The sequence below is a fragment of the Martes martes genome (genome assembly GCF_963455335.1).
Source record: "Martes martes genome assembly, chromosome: 7".
Classification (NCBI taxonomy): Eukaryota; Metazoa; Chordata; class Mammalia; order Carnivora; family Mustelidae; genus Martes; species Martes martes.
The window spans coordinates 17,838,169-17,860,497 of NC_137894.1; the positions used below are offsets into that span (position 1 = coordinate 17,838,169).

The 22,329-nt window shown below is 39.4% G+C and overlaps 1 protein-coding gene across 4 annotated transcripts; it reads right to left on the reverse strand.

The window, feature by feature from the left end:
- Nucleotides 1–1,059: 1,059 nt before the first annotated feature.
- On the reverse strand, nt 1,060–21,995 carry LINS1 (lines homolog 1). 4 transcript variants are annotated; one of them, XM_080808390.1, is made up of 7 exons: nt 21,946–21,995; nt 8,202–8,702; nt 7,981–8,070; nt 6,986–7,127; nt 5,267–5,857; nt 3,895–4,066; nt 1,060–2,059 (listed from the first exon to the last, which is right to left on the reverse strand). In XM_080808390.1, the coding sequence occupies exons 2-7, from the start codon at nt 8,622–8,624 to the stop codon at nt 1,177–1,179; spliced, it is 2,301 nt and encodes a 766-aa protein (XP_080664516.1). In that variant the 5' UTR covers nt 8,625–8,702; nt 21,946–21,995; the 3' UTR covers nt 1,060–1,176. The 4 variants fall into 4 exon arrangements, with proteins under 4 accessions (XP_080664516.1, XP_080664518.1, XP_080664517.1 ...); XM_080808392.1 differs by lacking the exon at nt 21,946–21,995 and adding an exon at nt 21,142–21,193; XM_080808391.1 differs by lacking the exon at nt 21,946–21,995 and adding an exon at nt 12,667–12,799.
- Nucleotides 21,996–22,329: the final 334 nt, after the last annotated feature.

Below are 22,329 nucleotides of genomic sequence, written 5' to 3' on the forward strand. Positions count from 1 at the left end.
CACTGATCTTTCCATTTCTACTTGAATGAGTACTGACTTGTTTTGATTACCACAGCCTTACTGCTTCCCCTCAAAAACACAGAATACAGAATATAATTATGTTTCAAAACGATTTATTTTTACTATTTTTTTTTTTTTTTAAGTAGCCTCCATAGTGGAGCCCAGTGTGAGGCTTGGACTCATGACTCTGAGCTCAAGACCTGTGCTGAGATCAAGAGTCAGACGCTTAACTAACTGAGGCACCCAGGCGCCCCCACAACAGTTTTTAGTAGAAAAACTATCTAGTGATTAAAAATTTGCTTTAAAGAATAGACTCATGTTCATAGAATAGATCATCCATCTACATATACAGTGAGCTGCTCTTAAAAAAAAAACAAAAAACAAACAAACAAAAAAACCTGCCAAGAGTTTAAGTTTTTTAGCTATCCCATTACAAATAAATACCTCAGAGGGAAATAATAAGTATACTGGATTAAAGAGTATCCCTCCCAAAATTCACATCTACCCAAAACCTGTGAATGTGACTTCATTTGGAGGTAGGGTCTCTGATGTAATCAAGTTAGGATAAGGTCACACTGGGTGAGAGTGGCTGTTAATCTAATGACTGGTGTCTACAGGGGGAGATCAGACATATATAGGGAAACAGACCTATATAGGGAAAACCTCATGTGACAACAGAGGAAGAGGCTGGCCTGACACAGCTCCAAGCTATAGAACACCAAGGATTGCCAGCAATTGCTGGAAGATATGAAGAGGCGGGGAAGGATTCTTCCCTAGCACCTTGAGAGATCGCTGGCTGACACCTTGATTACGGACTTCTAGTCTCCACAACTACAAGAGAATAAATTTCTGTTGCTTTTAAGTTGCCGAGTTTGTGGCAAATTTGTTAACAGCAGCCCTAGCAAACTAATACAATATCCATCCCAAGTTTTGTGTTAAGTTTGAACCAGTGTAAATTTCAAGTGACATAAAACCGTAGCAGGTGACTTGTCATTTGAGGTATCTTTGTCAGTCACGAGGCTACTCCGAAAGGGCAAAAGGACAGACTTGATTTAGAAAATGCTTTTGAGGATACTTATTTATTTATTTGTTTGTTTATTAATTTATTACCATGCTCTCATTACGGCACAATTTATAGCAGGGAAAAACAGTTCCTGGAAATAAAATGCTGCTGTTTTACAAAGTGTTCATACTCTCGTTATATATTGCCTCAATATGTTTCAACAACTTCAAAAGTGGTGTGGCGTTATATGGGAAAAGATTTTTCTTCTGCAAACGGTAAATGGCACTTTGTAGCTCTTCAAAGCACTTCAGCGTCCTGTAGGATACTCCCACTTCAGAGACATTCTTTGGGACATTATCACAACCGACAGAGAAGGGAATATTAGACTGTTTTGGAACCAGAGGCCTTGACTGACGCTCCAGGCTGAGCTGTTTTTTATCCGTACCTGTTCCAACTGTGTCCTGAGATTCCTTCATTGCTTCTTGGTGTAAAGATATTTGTTTACTGTTTGCTGAGTGCTGGTCTGTGCCTTCTGCTTCAGAATCATCAGAGCTGTCATAATCCACGAGACTGTGGGAGGCTCGTCGGGGAGACAGACTATCAGCCTGGAGTGTGGCGTGGGTCTCCTTGGACATCACGAGCTGGCTCAGAGATCCAGAAGAAAAATCAGAAGCCGAGGACACTGAAGCATGAACACTTCTGGGAGGACCAAAAGCAGCTGAAGGGCTAAGTTCTGTTTGGTTGCTGCTTCCGTCCTGGACAAGTGAGGAGCTACAACCGCAAATATTTATACTATCTTTAGATGCCGTTAGGTCAAAATCCTTGCAAATCGTGAAAAAAATAGCCCAGTCTTTTTGCAGTAATTTTAAGTATCTAACAAAATATTCAAGGAAACAGGTTTCTGATGAAATCAAAAAGTCAAGAAGAACTGAAGAATCAAATCCTATATTTTTCAGTAAGAATAAGAAAATACAGTGTGGATTATAGCCATATTCATGTGTGTGATGATTCCACATTTCTTTTTCTTGGGTCGAGCTTTCAGTAGCTTTACGTTGTCTGAAAATCAAAGTAATGGAGACCCCGGATTAATGACTTTTTACAAAAATAACAGTTTTAACAGACATAATTCACATACCACAAATTCACCTATCAGATTACTTTTTAATCTATGCATTAAGAGACAAAAATTCAAAGCAATCTCTTCCTCTACAAACTCCATATAAATCTAACTCAATAAATAAAATTCATGGACTTTGGTAGTTCTAGTTATTGTTTGCTGAACAAAAGTCCTCCGTCTTCCTGTCTCTTGGTATCAGAGTTCCTCATTCCTACAGGTAACTGATTACAGAGGGTAATGTGGGGCTGGAGACTGAGCTCCTTCCTTTCCTTCCACGCTCTTCTCAATAGGGGTGGCCACGGGACCTAGACTGACCACTCAGAGGCCTCATGCTCCTGGCTACAATGATTGCATCCAACATGAATCTGTGACCCCAGAGGGCTAATCAGATCCCCCAACCCTGGGACTCTTGCTGGAGCTATTAAAGATGGTAACCGAAAGGCTGCTGTTAGCCAGGCACTGCTGGTAGCCCCGCTTGAGAATGAATTCAGGGTTGCGAGATACAGACAAAGAGCAATGACCAACGACATGATTGAATCCTTATTATATACAGTGATATCTGCTGCCAACATGCTCCTTGGAATGAATTTCTAACGGTAAGCTAATAAATCCCCCCGCTTTTTTTTTTTTTTTTTTTGCTTAGACTAGTTTTAGCAAAATTCTCAACTAATAACCAAACGATCTTAACTAAAAAAGTTACATTAAAAAAGAAAATACAAACGGCATGAGCACACGTCTCTCTGGACACACTGAGGTGAAGAAAGTTAGAGATTTAATACAGAGGCTTCCTCTTCCCTGAGCAGCTGTGGATACAACTAAGATCTATTCTAAGGGGCTCATCGGCATGTGCATTTTCAGCACCGTTTGGGAGCCTAATTCAAATCACATGCCGGCATTTTGTGTTCTTGATTAGAACCTTTTGAAAATTGGCCCCGAACGCTCATAGTCTGAAAGCAGCCACTGCCAGCACGGCCATAACACAAGTACAAACTGGCAGGACAGCACTGCACCGTCGGGCATTAGTAAGAAAGCCCTTTCTCTGAAGCCAAGAAAGAAATGGAAATCAAGCAAATACTTTAGGGTTTTAATAAAGTCGAGCAGGAACAGTGTAAAAGGTCATCGGTTACGAGCTTCATAGCCAACTACAGATATTTGCCACAGGATGATAGGACCCCACGTACAGCCGCTTTAATAAAGCTCGAACAGGCTCAGCTTGCCGTGTCATCAGTAACACAGCTTCACGACAACCTCGGGGACCCGCCTCAAGTCGCTACCAGCCCCCATTCAAGTGTATGATAAAATGAAAACTTTGAGCTGCTACTTTGGTTACTTCCAAGGCTAAGGTTACCTTTAAAAAGGCAAAAATCACCACACTGAAGCTCACGATGGAAAAGTTTGTCTTGGGGGCGAACACCATTTTTAAACATCGATTAAATGAAAGTTCGGACAATGGTACGGGCTTACTTCTGACCGCACAGGTAAAACAGATGAAGCGAAACCAGAACCCGTGCTTTGTAGCCCCCCGGTCTAGTTCCACTCCCCCAGATCTGCCTACCCAGCCAAGTTTTCATAATGAGAACTCAGATGTAATCTCATTTTCATGTAGGGCAGGGTTAAAGCAAGGAATTGGAACTTACAAGGAAACCACAAGATTGTTAGGGATTTTTCTTTTCCCCTTAATGATGGAAAGTAAATAGTATGTCCAGCACATTATTAAAAATGTTTTCTGCTTTTCTGGCACACAGTTAGTAAAATTACTTAGAAATATACTGGCCTGGTCAACTTTAGGTAGATGCCCAATGATGCCTTGGCAGCCTCCAACATGTCATCGTCCTGTTCTATGAAGACCCTGGAGATCCACTCACACGGACTGTGTGACTGAAGGGAGGGCTGAAGGTGAGGCTTTAAGAAGGTCAGTAACTCAGACATGAAACTCTGTAAATCAACTTCAACAGATGCACATTTCAAAGAGCAGCCGACTGCTTCTGGATGCATTAATATCTTACGATAATTTTATATATAGGCATCTCAAGCATTCCAACGTGGATTGTCGTGATTCACACTTTCAGAAAGCCTGTGAGTTAGGGATTATCTCTACTTTGCAAATTAGGAAACTGAATGTCAGAGAAAAAAAAAGTGACCCACTCAAGAGGCTACAACTAAAATGTACAACCAGATCATCTACTCACCGCAAAGACCAGATAACTAATTATTTCAGAGAAACTAGAGTTACACAAATCCTTGCTAAAAGCATATAAATAAATGAATAGTAGACAAAAGACATCACTTCATGGGATGCCGCAGCTGTCTGTTACTAGAGGCAACAGAGCAACCCAGCAAAAATCATTTTGCCTTTAAAGTAACAGGAAAAATTTTTTGTTTGTTTGAAGTATTAAAAGAAAGTACTACTATTAAGCACAAAAACCAAAAAAGGTTTTGGGGAGTTTTAGCTGTAATTTAAAACTCTGAATTATAGAACATATGCCACCTAGTGTTGTAAATGATAACCACACAGAATGATATCTAGTATGCAGTACCTTGTAGTTATGACATCCAAAGCAATTCAGGGAAGTCACTGCTTACAATTCAAACCTTTCACTAAAACTATATGCTGTTTGTTTAGAGACATCAACTATTCTTTTCTAGCAGATGAAATGGAAGACATGTCTTTCCCCCGCACCTAAACTGAATATCCTACTTTAAACAGTTGTCTTTGGACTGAATTAAGATCCTGGACATTATGTGCAACGATTTCTTAATCAATGTAACTTCTCACATGTTAGTTTTAATTCACTTTCTAGTTATTGATAATCTACATTAGCAGTTACTCAATTTTATGAAGGAAAATAGGAATGAAATACTACAAACATCTGAACTGACTTCTATCACGTGCTTTGAGGTGATTCAATAGCATCTCTTTGTTTTTAAACTTAGATTATGCTGTACAAATTCAGTTTAGCCCACAAAATGTTGACATGTTCTTAGTGTAATTCTAATTTTTAAAGAAAATTTAATAAATTATAATTATGATAACATGTACATTTAATTAGTGGAGTTACAGTCCTGAGATTTGAAAATTATGAATTACTTTGTATCAGTAAACAACTGCTCATTACTTCGCACACAAAAGGAGTTCAGAGAATTACCTTTCATTTTGTTTGCTGAAGTACAACTCTGAAACTTGATTTCTAAGGATTTAATGATAAGCAGGCTTGCTGCTCTGAGAATAACATGATCCGGACCAGGGACACGCTCACATGTAGGCTGAACTTCCTCTCCACCAAAGCAGGGAGGTTTTCCATGGACAGACAACATCCTCAATAAGCCCAAATCCACAGCTCGCAAGACAGCATCAGCTAAAGCCAACATGTCTACATCTAAATGCTGATCTGGCGGCATTAGGACAGGGCTAGCTCCCCGACACAGGTCTTCACCCACTTTCCAGAGAAGGCACTTTTTGATGAAAATGATGAATTTCCTTTTGACAAAAGCCTGAACAGGCCAGGTAATAATGTCTAGCACACAAGAAGGTTTCAAAAATAAAATCCTCTGGCAAGTAAAATGTAGCTTTAGGTGGATTCTGGAAGCTATAAGAAGTTCAAGTAATTCCAGGGAACATATCAAGCTGTTTATTATTTTAGAGGTATCTTGGCAGCTTTCAAAATGATGAGAAAATAACGAACTGTAAAAAACTTCGAAAATGGTGTCAAAAGGAGTCAGGAACTGCTTTAAAATTTCTGCAATGAAAAAAACAGTAGTTATAAACAAGAGGAAAAGTGAAGGCTTCATAAAACAATTTACAATTCAATATTTATAAATATTGTCACTTTACAAGATGAAAAAATGGATTTGGATGGTTTAATGTGAACAAATGAAGACACAGAATAACAGGTAATAAGACATGGTATATATTCTACAATAGAGTATTACTCAGCCATGAAAAAGAATGAAATCTTGCCATTTGCAATGACGTGGGCCAAGCTCGAGTATGTTATGCTAAGTGACATGAGTCAGTCAGAGAAAGACAAATGCCATATGATTTCACTCATATGTGGAATTTAAGACACAGAACAGATGAACATGGAGAAAGAGGCAGGCCCCTGCTGAGCAGAGAGCCAGACATATGGCCTGATCCCAGGATCCTGGGATCATGACCTGAGCCCAAGGCAGACACTAAATTGACTGAGCCACCCAGATGCCCCCAGAAAACAGACTTTTAACTACAGAGAACAAAGGGGTGCTGCAGGGGAGGTGGTTGGGGAGGATGGGTTAAATGGGTGATGGGGATTAAGGAGGACACTTGTGATGAAGACTGGGTGTTGTATGTAAGTGATGAATCACTAACTTCTACTCCTGAAATCACTATTACACTATATGTTACCTAGAATTTAAATAAAAACTTGAAACAAACAAACAAAAGAACAAAGCTAATAACTACAGTTAACTATCCATTTTATAAATATCGAAAGGGACATATAATAATAGCTTTAATTTTTTCCTTATAATGTTTCATTTTAAAAAGATATCTTCAGGGGCGCCTGGGTGGCTCAGTGGGTTAAAGCCTCTGCCTTCGGCTCAGGTCATGATTCCAGGGTCCTGGGATCGAGCCCCGCATCAGGTTCTCTGCTCGGCAGGGAGCCTGCTTCCTCCTCTCTCTCTGCCTGCCTCTCTGCCTACTTGTGATCTCTGTCTGTCAAATAAATAAATAAAAAGATATCTTCAGTCAAAAAATTTGGAGTGAGATTCTTTAGTTTTTCATACTTCAGGACAGATCAGATGCTATAAAGTAAGTTTTAATCTTCATTATAAACATAATCATCCTTGGGAGCAGAAGAATGACATTTATGGGGAACCATAATTTGTACCTGTTTTCTGTGAACATGTATCTTTAAAGATTTCTTTTATTATAAAAGTCAGGGTCCAGAGGCAGTATACTGCCTTCTCATTTTCAGGGTATTCAGAAAGATTTTTTTGGCAAAAAGCAATCCAGGAATTGCTAAATGTTATCTATAAGTAAGAAAACAAAAAAGAGCAAGTTATATTAGAAAATTTTCTTTACAATTGCGAATTACCTATTACACACAACTCTATAAAACATTGTTTACTCCCTTGCCCCCGCACCCCCACAAAAGAGTCTAGTATTTGGTAAAACAAGAAAGATACAAATATCCTAATATTCTCTAAGTGAAAAAATTCAATGTGCCATAGAAATAAAGGCTCAGCAGGGAACATGAAAATATTAGCAATGATTATTTCTAGGTGGTGGGATGATGTGTGATTTTTATTTTGTTCTTCATATTCCTCTCATTTCCCAAATTTTCTACTAGTAAAATGCCACCTTTTGTTATTTAGAAAAGAATGTTACTTTGAGAAAGGAACAAGTACTTATAGCTTAAACAAATCGGGAGATGCTTACATTTATTAACTAATTCAGAGACAGAAAAATCTGATGCTCAATTTGTGTTTTTTTTCATCATGCTGAGGACGATTCTTAGAATTTATTTATATGGAACCTGTAAAAATGGTCGTGGTCTCCAGCAGAGGTTTCTAAATCTTTTTTTGGAGAAAAGGAAGCAGGCCTACTTGCTCTTTTGAGAAACTGAAGAAGTTATAGACTGACTTGAAACCCATCCTTCAGGTGAAGAATCTGATCTATCATGACTTATGACATATTTAAGACTCTAATCTTTGATACAAGTCACTATTATATTACTACATTCTTATACTTTTATGGATTTCTATGTTATTGAAAGAGCAAACATTTTATTAATACAAACATCTGAAGGGTAAAATCAAATATCAAAGAACAATTTTAAAGAAACCATGAAAGAAAAGAGCATAATTTGATTACTTATCGTACCTTTTCTCTCAACTGGAAATACAGAAGTAATGCAAGGCACTTTGCAGCCATGTGAGATAACAATTTATCCGAGTCTTGGAACATACAGGTCTACAGGAAAAGAAATAAACTTACCCACTATTACTGAATGTTTTTAAAACTTTTGTTTCAAACATCTAGATCTAAAGAAAAACCCCCAAAACAAAACAAAACAAAAACCACAGGGAAAAAAAATGGCTTACTAATTTAGAATCGATGTCAGATGATTTCAAAAGAATTTTAATTATATCTCTGTATTTCCCCTTTGCACGGAAGTCAGTTTCAACAGACAATATTCTGGTTATCATCACTTTGATTACTGTTAACTGAAGGAGCGCTATTTCTCGGGCGCTGCCTATCGGCAAGTGTTTCTTCAAACACACAGGCACTATAGAAATGGTAGCCAAATTGGCAGAGGATGGCTGATGCTTGTCCTGGACATCATGGGGGTTTGGGGATTCCGAAGAGGTGGTTGTGGAGCAGTCTTGATCCAAAGATGCTGGGTCGAGATAAAAGATGTAATCATGGTTCTCATTTTCAAGTATGGCTCCCAGAAGGACCTTCTTGTATAATTGTTGTAAAACGTCAAGGAAAGCTTTCATTGGGACTGCCAAAATGTATCTCATGAGAAAGCTGACAATTCCAAATTGTGAATTTTAGTCTCAGAAATGTGACAAATCTGTAAGATGTTTCTTCAGTAAAACCTAAAATAGGAACAATAATTGTAAAATTACAAGCATCAAGTATATCATATTACAGGGGAAAGGCATCTGTTCCCACTTCATCATTTAGCCTCTCAAGTCAAAGGTAATACTGATTGCTTAATTTCTAAAATGGAAGACTGGTAATAAGAACATTATTTTAAGACTGTAAAAATGAAATGTATGCTTTCCATACAGATTTAAGACGTATGCTTTCCATACAGATTTAAGACCATAAAATTATTTTTAATTTTATCAGAGTAGAAACTTCTTTTCTCTAACAGTTTTCAATGGGCCATGAGGGCCTCTTAATCTTGGCACTGCTGACATTAGGGGCTGGATAATTTTGTTGTGGGGGAGCTGGCCTGTGCATTGTAGGAAGTTTAGCAGCATTCCTGACCTCTACCCACTAGATGCCAGTAGTATCTCCCTTGGGGGTTGGGAGGCATAATCATGCAGGCTGACACCCCGGGGGCCACCTCCAATTAATTAACTTTCACCTTCAACTAACAGATGAAAAACCTAGTTAGATTGCTGTGTGGTCAAATGCGGTGTGGTCAAATGCGGTGACTGATGATTAATTTACAACTTAAAATTAAATAATAGGAAGATCCTTGGCCAGCACTTTCAACCTTAAATTAAAAAATGAAAAATGCCATGCCAAGAAAAAGACAAGATGTTAAGCAAAAGTAGTCCAAACATGAGCACCCTGTACTTGTTGCTGGATACAACTCGAGACACTCCCGCTGTCCCGGACTCTGACATAATAGACACCAGCAAGAGTGAGGAGAAGGGAAAGGGCATTTAGGGTCAGGAATGGCCTATAAAGCAAGGAACATGGACGATCACTGATAGATGAGTATTAGAGGATATATTATGGGTAATACGATTATTAATGTAGTTACTACAGAGCAAGCATAGCTGGGAAACCTTAAGGCTTTAGCAGAAGTTAGAAATTACAGAATATTCTTCCAATGGAATACTGAGCCTCTGGGAATATGATCCTTTGGGGCTTAGTCCTTTCATTGTCTTTGAGCTATTTCATACCTTTGCAGATTTGTTGATTGCTGATGGCAATGCAAATAATTCCTGTCTATAGACATGCACGTAATTATCCAGTGGAGGGGCAACCCTCCTCTCAGCAGGGGAAAGCCAGTTTTGCTTCTATTTGTAAACTCAGCTCTACATTCCTTTACTCCATATAAATTCATGGTTCTTTAACTTTTCCTTTAAAACGGTTGTGACATCTGCCTAGTTCTTTCATTAGTTAATGAGTTAAATAAAATCGCTGATACAGTAAGTTCATTTTGTATGGGTCATGACTTTGTCCTCTTCCGATTTATCCTTTAATAAAGTCCAAGGATTGCCTCCAACTACTCCGGCCCATTTATAAATGCCCAGTCCATCTTTATCTTTGGTCCTCGCTGGAGGAGTCCTAGGAGGGCTGTAACTTACAGTGGGTCTCACTTCTCCAGTATGGCGCACTGGCCTGCCCCTGGTCTTTACACCTCCCTCTCCACTGGTTTCTTCCCCCTTGCTTAGCTTCTAAGGAATTTCAATTCCGGATCACCCCGACAGGACAAAACTGCCTTGTTTTTGTCCTACAGTGTAGAAATGGGTATGAAGAGACCTATAGGTTGCAACTTAAAGTTATGAATGAAATTTTCCCTGGTAAAGTTTCTCTGAGTCCTCTTTTGAAACTGTGGTGAACATCCCACATGATTTGGAAACATAACTAATAATCGGGAACCTTGTTCCATCTGATAGCGTTCAATGTTATCTGTTTCCTGAACACGGTGCTCCTGGAAAGCAAGAATGATTAATGTTCCAGGAAAGGGCTCACCATATTCCCAGACAGACTTCACCTTTACGCTTTCACACAGACTGCCCTTGTTTCCTAAACCCCCACATTTCCTCCTTCTTCTTTGAGAGGTGTCCCATTAATGAACATTCTCCCTGTTGTAAAGGCCTGAATAAAATTATCTTCTTAATTGTCTGGTGAGTTTTATCTGCCACAGACAGAAACTGGCTTTCACATTCTACTTCAGAGTCCATTTCCATTGTACTTATTTCACTTTATATTTTAGTTATGACAGTAACATTTCTTCCCAACAAAACTACTGACATCTTTTACTGAAGTTGACATAAACTATTACACTTTTATATGTCAAATATTCTGTGACAATAGACTATTTTAGATTTTAATAGCATATGTGCAAACCTATTGTAATTTTTAAAAAAGATTTTATTTATTTATTTGACAGAGATCACAAGTTGGCAGAAAGGCAGGCAGAGAGAGGAGGAAACAGGCTCCCTGCTGAGCAGAGAGCCCCATGCGGGACTCGATCCCAGGACCCTGGGATCATGACCTGAGCCGAAGGCAGAGGCTTTAACCCACTGAGCCACCCAGGTGCCCCAGACCTATTGTAATTTTTACACAAGTGAAATTCTTTTTATTTCAATGCTATAGTAGTAACAATAATTCCATTAAGAGGCACCTGGGTGGCTCAGACAGTTAGGCATTCCACTCTTGGTATTTGCTCAGGTCATGACCTCAAGGCTGTGGGATCGAGTCCTCACTGGGCTCCAAGCTTTGCGTGGAGTTTGCTTGGGATTCTCTCCTCTGTCCCTCCCCCGTGCTCTTTTTGTCAAATAAATAAATAAATATTAAGAAAAAAAAAAAGACCTTTCAATAGTACTTCTATAAATCTTAAGTCCTTAAATTTTACAATGAATGAAAATAAAATTGTGGATATTCAACCATTTTTTTACCTAAAAAAGAACCATTTCGAATGGTTCAAACATTTCAGCATGCAAAACTAAAGTGAATACCAGTAAATAAATAGATACATAGACAAGCAAGCAAGCAAGCAAGCATTTTAGGGGAGGAATGGGCCATTTTCTATCATCGTGGGATCTAGGTTCTTTGCTAAGAGTAGTTATGAGTATTCAGATTGAAAAGCATTAGCTGGGGCCCACAAATGCCAGGCAGGTGTAGGGGTGCCAAAGACAAGCTGCCCCAAAATGTGCCACTCTGGCACATCGATTATTTTAAGTAAAAGTTACTTCAGGGGCGCCTGGGTGGCTCAGTGGTTTAAGCCTCTGCCTTCGGCTCAGGTCATGATCTCAGGGTCCTGGGATCGAGCCCCACATCGGGCTCTCTGCTTAGCGGGGAGTCTGCTTCCTTCCCCTCTCTCTGCCTGCCTCTCTGCCTAGCTCTGATTTCTCTCTGTCAAATAAATAAAATCTAAAAAAAAAAAAAAAGTTACTTCAGAGACAGCCTGTGTAGGAAGGACACTCAGACCCTCCCCTGCCCCCTGAAAACAGGAAATAAATCTTCCATGCAAGAGGTAATCTCCCAGTATCAGAAGGTAGAGACATCCTGATCTCCACTGATAAGAAATTGAGAGCCAGGAAGGCTATATAAATAATCCTTTTACAAATTTACTAGCACAACCCAAATTCTCTTAAGAATTCCTTACTAATTAAAGTGTCCAAAGTTAGGTTTTCTCTGTCCCATCAATTTGTCACAGATTTATTGTCTCTATGTCTAAAAATGTATAAAAACTGCCAGTCTTGGTCATTTCTTTAGGTGTCAATGTCATTACTGGGCCTCTGTGCACATGTAATAAAACTGTTTTTTTTTTTTTCCTGTTAATCTATCTCATCTAAATTTGAGTCTTAGTTCAGCTGGAAGACCGTGAAGGACAGAGAAAGAATTTTCCCTCCCTTCACAGGTACCAAATGAATGAAGAGGATAGATGCTAGGCTGGTTCAACTATGACTAAACATCACTCTTTCCTCATTACAATGTCTTTGATGCTGGCCAAAGAAATCTTCACTGAAACAAATGTCTATGGGTAGCCTATTGAGAATTGTAGCCTTTTTTTTAAAAAAAAAGGAATTATGGTATTAAATGAAAAGACAAATCCTGAAAAAGTGAACTAGGGTATTTGACCAACCATACCTTTTCCCTGAAGTATCTGTTACAAGGGTAGTATATCTCAAGCTCTTTTTCATGATGGTCTGGAGGAAGGTATACCTCTCACACAAGTTTTTAAACCAGCTATACTGGATATATGGGAGAGATCTGTCTAGCCTGAAAAGGAAACAAATACAGGAAAGGTCTAATTAGGGCAAGAAATAGGTAGTGTTTTTAAAGAGGTTTTTTTTGGAAAATTCCTATTCACAGAAAATGACTACCAGGTGGCCAAAGGGGGTACCCAAAGCAAGCATAAAATTTGCCTCAGGACTCTCTTTTACTGCTTAAGTACTATAAATGATTTGAATTGTGTATTCTATTCCTAATAGAAGCATACATGTCTTAATACAAAAGTACTGTATTCCCACTCATCTTCACACAAAATTGATGCTTCAGGAATAAGAACTGCTAAAGTTTAGGGGCGCCTGGGTGGCTCAGTTGCATAAGAGTCTGCCTTCAGCTCAGGTCATAATTTTGGGGTCCTGGGATGAGCCCTTCATTAGGCTCCCTGCTCAGCAAGGAGGCTGGTTCTCCCTCTGCCCCCCGCCCCAACTTGTGTGTGCTAGGCACACACACTCTCTCTCAAATAAATAAAATCTAAAGAAAAAGAAAAAGATGGGGCGCCTGGGTGGCTCAGTTGGTTAAGCAGCTGCCTTTGGCTCTGGTCATGGTTCCGGGGTCATGGGATCGAGCCCCGCATCCGGCTCCCTGCTCAACAGAGAGCCTGCTTCTCTCTCTCTCCCTCTGCCTGCCTCTCTGCCTACTTCTGGTATCTATCTCTCTGTCAAAATAAATAAATAAAAATCTTTTTAAAAAAAATTTTAGAAAGAAAAAGAACTGCTAAAATTTATTGAGTGCCTACTATGTTCCAAACACGGTTTTAAGTGAGTATTAAGTTCACAACAGCTTTATGAGGTGGATAATTATCATACCTATTTTACAAATAAGGTAATTAAGGCAAGCAGAGATTAAGTTACAGAGCTAGTTAAGTGGCAGAGCCAGGTTTTGAACCTACACAGTCTAATATCAAAGCCTCTGGTCCTCCCCAAATTTGCTCTGATGCTCCAAGTCTCAAGAATATGGAGGAATAGAGGACTTCTAATAACCTTCCCAAGTGAAAATAGTAACTCACACAGTCTAATTTTTAACACTTTCTAGATTTTCTCCTGCAGTACTGTAAATCAGAATACCCATCCTTAGAAATATTTTCATATGCTGCACAATATCTAAACTCAAAGTCAATTACTATACAACTTTCTAATGCAAACCAAGTACAATTTTTTCAAAAGATACTCAGCAAACAAAGGTTAAAACATTAATTAGGACATCCATTTGATTGAATTTTTATATTAAATTACTTTTAGAAGCTACATCAAACCCAGGATGAAAAGCCAAACTATCCACAGATTATACTTTGATTATCAGCCATCAATAGTTTAAAGGCAATTTAATATGAGTGACTAAGACCTTGACTTGACTTCACTTAAAATGATTTCAACTTTTTACAAAAATTAACTCAAAATGCATCATGGGTTTAAAACTTAAGATTTTAGGAAAAAAGAAAAAAGCAGGAGAAAAATCTTTAGGATTCAACGCTAGGCAAAAAGTTCTTAAACTTGGCCCCCAAAGCAGTCTCTAAAAAGTAAAAACTGATAAACTAGATGTCAACAAAATTAAAAACTTTTGCTCTGCGAAGGACCCTTTCAAGAGCAGGAAAAGATAAGTTATAGATTGAAAGAAGATATTTGCTACTCACATAATCAAAGGGCTAGTATCTACAATACATAAAGGATTCTCAAAACTCAGTATTTCAAAAGATAGTAATAATCAGAAAATGGGCAAGAGACATAAACAGACCCTCCTCTGAAGAGGATATACAGGTGGCAAAAAAGTGCACAAAAAGATGTTCAACCACATTAGCCGCTGGTAAACATATAAAATCACAGGAAATACCACTTTCACTACAGATGAAATAAAAATTTGTGATGCCAACTTCTGAAGAGGATATGGAGAACTAAACTACTTTTACATTGCTGGTGAGATGATAAAATGGTACAGTCACTCTGGAAAACAGTCTGGTAGTTTCTTTAAAAAACTAAACATACTCTTAACCATATGTTCCAGCAATCGCACTCCTTGGTATTTACTTGAAGGAGCTGAAAACTTATTTCAACACAAAAACCTGAACACAGATACACAGAGCAACTTTATTCATAGTTTCCAAAATTCGGAAGCAGTGACGATGTCCTTCCATGGGTAATAAACTGTGGTATATTCAGACAATGGAATATTATTCAGTGCTAAAAAGGAAGAGCTATTGAGCCATGAAAAGACATGAAGGAACCTTAAATGCATAGTACTAAGTTAAAAAAAAAAAAAAGCCCATCTGAAAAGGCTATATACTGTATGATTCCAACTACATGACATTCTGGAAAAAGTAAAACTACAGAGACAGTAAAAAGATCAGTGGTTGCCAGGGGTTGGGGTGCAGGAAAGGGGTGAGTAGGTGAAGCACAGATTTTTAGGGCAGTGAAAGGATTCTGTATGACCCTATAAAAGTGGATATGTATCATTGCATGTTTGTCCAAATTCAGACAATGTGTACAGCCAAGAGTGAACCCTAGCATGAACTATGGACTTTGGGCAATAATGATGTGTCAACCTTAGGTTCATCAATTGTAACAAATGTTACCACTGGGGGGGGGTGAGCGGCATGTTGATTACACAGGGGAAGACTATGCATGTGCAAGGGACAGGAGGAATATATACAGAAAATTTCTGTACTTTCTGATCAATTTTGCGATGACCTAAAACTGCTCTAAAAAAAATAAAATCTTTAAAGCAAAATAAGAAACTAAATATGCAACTACTGTATGACCTAGTAATTACAAACCTGGGCAGTTACTCCAGGAAAATGAAGACTTAGATTCACATAAAAAGCTGTACATTAGAGTTCACAGCAGGTTCATTTATAATAGCAAGAAACTGAAGATAACCCAGATGTCCTTCAGTGTCTGAATGGTTATACCGTGGTACGTTCACACCGTACAGGAATACTACACAGCAATAAGAAAAGAACTATTGATACGTGTAATGATTTGGATAGTTCTTAAGGAATTATGCCAAGAGAAAAAAGCCAGTCTCAGAAGGTTGCATATTGAGTGGTTCCATTCTTGAAATGACAAAATTAGAGAGATGGGGAAGAGATTAGTGGTTGCCAGAGGTTAGGGAGGTCCCCTCCCACTTGGTGGGTAGGGTTACAAAGGCCAGCACAAGGGGTCCTTGTGATCATGGAACTGGTGAAGGCAACACTAACCTACAGATGTGAAAAAAATTGCACAGAACTAAATATACACACAGATAAATAAACAGAGGTAAGACAGGAAATCTGAACAGGGTCAGTGGATTATGCTAATGCTAATATCCTGGTTGTGATAATGTGTGATCGTTGTGAAAAACACTACCATTGGAGGAAACTAGTCAAGGGGTACACAAGATCTCTCTGTATTATTTCTTACAACTGCGTGTGAATCTACAATTTCTCAAAATTAACAATTCAATAAAAAATATAATAGTTTCAGGGGCGCCTGGGTGGCTCAGTCAATTAAACATCTGACTCTTGATTTCGGCTCAGGTCATGATCTCAGAGTTGTGGGATGGAGCCACGCAGTAGGCTCCACATTCAGCAGGGAGTCTGCTTGTCCCTCTCCCTCTATTCCTCTCCCTATCTCTGTCTCTATCTATAAAATTAAAAAAAAAAAATCTTCTTAAAAATATACAATAATTGCAGCTACAGACATCAGCCTTTTTTTTTTTTTAAAGATTTTATTTATTTATTTGACGGAGAGAGAGACAGAGAGCACAAGCAGGCAGAGAGGCAGGCAGAGGCAGGGAGAGAAGCAGGCTCCCCGCTGAGCAAGGAGCCTGATGCGGGGCTCGATCCCAGGACCTTGAGACCATGACCCGAGCCGAAGGCAGCGGCCTAACCCACTGAGCCACCCAGGCGCCCCAGACATCAGCCTTCTGATCCTAAGTGTTAATATGCATAGGATTTCATGAATATCAACTAAATATATATGTAAATGTATTAGAACTTTGAATTTAAAAATTCATAGATGGAAAACGGGGCAGCATCATATTTTAAAATGTTTAAAATATTTTCCTAAAAAAATATTCCTAAGTAAACACTAGGTAGAAATTTTAAGTGCAGAGTCTACTCATTAGAAGACATTCTGCCATCACCCAATTTCAAAATTATTAAAAACCAAGTTGCTAGTAATTTAATCCTTATGTGTATACAGAAAGCAACAATAAAAAAGATGTTACTATCTTCTTTAGGAGATTTTCTTTAAACAACCCATATAGTTAAATTCAGAAAAATAATTATTTTCATTGTCAATGTTACAATGAAAAAATCCTTCTCTTTATGTGAAAAGTTACTACAGTTTACCAATCAACTGGGAAACTCAGAATTGGGCTTTGGCTTAATGCAACAATAGGTTCAAATCTGATCAAAGCCCAACTGGACACTTATTGTATATAGCCCTGTTAATGAAAATGCTGTGATTCTAGAGGCAGAAATTGAGGCACTCTAAACAAAGGTTATCTTTCAGGATTCTGGTTCCTGTCCCAACTAAGACAGCAATCATTTTGTGCAAATAAATAAATGAGTGTTTAGAGTCTACAGAAAGTTCAAGAGTGGTGCCAAAATTAGAGAGGCTAATGAGGGTGGCTGAGGCACTGAGAAGGTCTGGAAGATAAAAGGACAGAGGCTCCCAACATCTCTGTCTAGCACCAGAGTCATTAAAGCTATGTCTAAAAAAGCAGTCTATGACTGCAAGAGGACCTCTCCCTCCTATAAAAGATGGAGGGGGAAAGGATATCTTCCAAGAGCATGTCACATGCTGGGCATCTTCCCTTTGACCTCCCAGTCCCACTCTTTACCTTTCTCCATGCCTCAGCATGCTCCAGTATTGGAAGTCCCAGGTACAGCAATCAGGCAATAAAAAGAAATAAAGGGTATCAGAATTGGAAAGGAAGAAATAAAACTATCTCTGTTTGTGGATGATATGATTTTATATAAAGAAAATCCTAAAGACTCAACTAAAAAATGTTAGATCTAATCAATAAATCCAGTTGAAGTTTCAGGATACAGAATTAAATATTAAAATCAGTAGCATTTCTATACACTAACAACAAATTTTCTGAAAAAGAAATAAAGAATTCCATTCATAATAGCATCAAAAATAATAAAACACTTAGCAATAAGTGAAACTAAGGAAGTGAAAGATCTCTGAAAATCAAAAGACACTGATGAAAGAATTCTAAGACACAAAAAAAATGAAAGGTAACCTGCGTTCTTGGACTGGAATAATTAATATTGTTAAAACGTCAATACTACCAAAAGCCATCTATTGATTCAATGTCATCCCTATTTACATTCCAATGGTACTTTTTACAGAAACAGAAAAAACACTCCAAATATTTATATGGAACCACAAAAGACCCCAAATAACCAAAATAAATAAATACATAAATAAATAAAATTGTGAGAAAGAGCAAAGCAGAAGGCATCCCAGTTCCTGATTTCAAGCTATACTATAAAGTTAGTCACCAAAACAGTATGGTACTGGCATAAAAACAAGCAGACCAACTGGAGAGAACTGAGAGCCCAGAAGTCAATCCCCATATATATAGCCAACTAATATCTGACATGGGAGTCAAGAATATTCAATGGAGAAAGCCAGTCTTTTCAATAAATGGTGCTGAGATAATTTGATATTCACACGTATAAGAATGAAATTGAACCCATATCTTAGACTCACAAAAATTAACTCAAAATCGATCAAAGTCTTAGATGTAAGACCTAAAGCTCCAGGAAGAAAACAGGAATAAAGCCCCTTGACATGGGTGTTGGTAATGGGGTTTTTTTGGATGACACCTAAAGCATAAGCAACAAAATAAATAAGCAAGTAGAACTATACCCAACTAAAAAGCTTCTGCATAGCTGAATAAGTCGTCAACAAAATAAAGAAGAAAACCTACGGAATGGAAGAAAAATGTTCGCAAACCATACATCTGATAACAGATTAATTAATACCCAAAATATATAAAGAACTCATACAACTCAGTAACGAAAAACCCAAATAATCTGATTTTAAAAAATGGGCAAAGGAACTAAATAGACCTTTTTGCAAAGAAGAACTATAAAAGGCCAACAAGGTACATGAAAAGATGCTTACCATCAAGACTCACTAGGGAAATGTAAATTAAAACTACAATGAGATATCACTTCACACCTGTTAAGTTACCATCATCAAAAAGAGATAACAAATGCTAGTAAGATGTGGAGAAAAGGGAACCCTTGTGCACTGCTGCTGGCAATGTAAATTCATGCAACCACTATAGAAACCAGTATGGAGGACCCTTAAAAAATTAATAATAGAACTACCTTATGATATGACAATTCCACTTCTGAGCATATACCCAAAAGAATCAAAAACATTAACTTGAAAACACATCTGCACCCCTATATTCCTAACAGCATTATTTATGATGGAAGTGGAAGTGCCCTAGTGGATGAAAAGGTTGTGGTACGTATCTACAATGGAATGTTATTCAGCCATAAAAAAATGAGGAACTCATTCCATTTGTAACAACATGGATGGACCGTGAGGGCATTGTGCTAAGTTAAATTAGTCAGAAAAAGACAAATACTGTATGATCTCACTTATATGTGGAATGTAAACAAATAAAGAACAAAACCCAAACTCACAGCAAAAGAGATCAAACTTGTGGTTATCAAAGGCAGAGGGTGGGTGGAGGGGAAATTGGAGGAAGGTGGCCAAGAGGTACGAACTTCCAACTGTAAGTTACAGAAATACTAAGGATATAAGGTGACTATTGTTGACACAGCTGTAGAATACACAGGAAGGCTGCTAAGAGAGTAAATCCCGAGTTTTCACCACAAGAAAAAAAAATTCCCTTTTTTTCTTTTATTTCTTTTTATTGTATTTAAGGAGAAGACAAATATTAGCTGAACCTACTGTGGCAATCATTTCGCAATATACGTAAATCAAACCATCATGTTGTTTGCCTTAAACTGATACAGTAATGTATATCAATTATTTCTCAATAAAATGGGGGGAGGGAATGTTGGGATCTTTAAGTGTTCAGTCCTCCATGTCCCTTCCCTTCTTAGAGCAATTTCACAGACTCTATCAATGTCTTCAATCACATGCTGACAACTTCAGAATCCAGTTAGGGTCCAGCTGTCTTCTGGGCTCTGCACTCAAGTAGCTAAATGTCATCAGAGTTCCACTTGGAGGGCCCACAGGCACCTTCAGCACAAATTCAACTCAACTTCTATGGCCTCTCAGACTTGTGTTCCTCAGCCTCTCAGTTTATACCTCATATCTCTTAGGTATACCAGCTAGAAATCTGACATTTTTCTGAACCCTTCCTCAGCCCACTTCTCTCCACCCTCCCTGGCATTACTGTAGTACACCACTTCCGCCCCAGACAACGAACAGATTTCTTGCTAAATGGTTGTTTCTTAGCCTACCCTATACCCACTTTCTTCTGAAAAACTTCTCCATTCTCCTTAGGATAAAATCCAAACACCTGGACACAGCTTAGCAAGTCCTTCAAGATCTGCCTCTTGGAGTCCTCTCACCAATCTGCCCCACAAACTAAGCCACAGGCTTTCTCTGAAGTTTTCGGAAACTGTGCACTTTAAGGGTTCCCAAGCTTTGCTTGGCACATTCCTTCTGATTAAGCCACATTCAACCTTCTCCCACCAGCTCTCAACCTTTAATTTGAAAGTCCCAGGGAAGCCTTTTACATATCCGACTCAGGATTAGGGGGCCCTGCCAAGAGCTCCTTCAGCCTATACTAAAGTATTTATCTCACTGCATTGTCTATAATTATTTTCTGGTTTGGTTTCCCCACACTTTGACTATGAGCTTCCCTGGGCAGCACTGAGCTCCTTGCTTATATAGGCCAATAGGTAGCTCATGAGGAAAGCACCAAAACATGTATTCTTGAATGAATGATAGTGTAAAAGAAGACATCAGGGGACAAATTGAAAGGGTCTGCAGTGACCACCATCTGCCACACAACATCTTTCTATACCTCATTACATAAAAGCAACTGATACATTAAATTACTTCCTTTATATAATTAAGGAGGCCATACTGTCTGGACATTGGTGGTAGCCAAACGTCTGGTGTATTGGATGACTTAGTTTAAAATAACATTAGCGCTTGTCTGGATTACTCTAATAGTCTTCCACATTTGCAGTAACCCTGCTCCCGCTAGTCTTTTCCACTGAGCAGCCAGCCAGTGATCTTTTCAAAACATAAATACGATATTGTAACTTCTCTACCACGGTTTACACAGTCCCGCAAAGGTCTGCCATCTGTCCCACATCCCCCACCTTATTACCATTCTCCCTCTTACCCACTCTGCTTGACTACGCTGGTCTTCTTTCTTGCAGTTTCTGTTAAACAGCAAAGGTTATTCCAGGATCAGAGGCTTTGCACTGTTCATTCTACCTGCCTGCAAAATTCTTCCCTCCGCCCAGTTCCATACCCCAGATCTTGCCACGGTTGTTCCTCCCCATTCAGATCGCCGCTCAAATGTCACTTCCTCAGAGACCTTTCCTGACCACCTATCTAAAATAGTCGACATGTCCTAGTCAAACTCGATCCTCTTATTCTCCTTGACTTTCTTTATATAACCTAACCCTATGTAATTATTTTGTTAATCCACCTCCCCTGTCAAAGAGAAAGTTCCACGAGGACCATTGATTGTATCTACCCCGTTCACTGTCGTCTCCCTAACGGCTAGAAGAGTGCCCGGCCAATAAACACTTGCTAAATGAATACGGGGCACTCAATAAATATGTCCATCTCGCGTATTTTCCATTCTCCTCTCCCCTTCATTGTCAGAAATCCGTGAGGGTCGCTGTCCCTGCAGAAAAGCTCTTGAAGCGTCACCGCCGTTCCAAAAAAGAGTCCTCTTTTCCTCGCCAGGCGAGGCAAGTCCAGTCTGGTAGCTAATGGGGCCTCAGGGACGGAAAGATGAGCCACGGACCCGGCACTCTCCTCTGAAGAGCGCTGAGGGGGGGCTGCGGCATCAGGCGTCCCTCTCCTCGCTTCCTAAGGACTGCCGCCTCCCCAGCCTTAGCTCCCTGGACCAGCCTCTCAGTCAGCCGCACACACGCCTTCCCCTCCGCGGAGTTCCGCTGCCACTCCCAGTTACCTGCGGGAGATATGGGTTGGGAGACCCAGCCTTCACACCGCCATTCGAACGAACAGCACCACCCTCCGGGCCACCGTAGTTCGGGGAACGCACACGCCGATCTCTTCCTCCGCATGCGCAGAGATCCCGCTCGGCGTGCAGTGTCTCTTAGCAACCGCATCGAGTCCCTCCGCCAGAGGCGGAGCGTCGGAAACCACCGGGGGGAAGCCGAGGGGGGAAGTGAGTGAAACCAATCGGAGACGAGTCCCAACCTCGATCGGCACGCCTCCTCTAACTGTCGCGAATACGCAGACGGCTTTACGGCAGGCAAGGGGTGGGGGCTGCCGGGGGTAAGGAGGAGAGAAGGAAGCAACCAACCAACCAAGTCGCCCCCACCCCCCCACC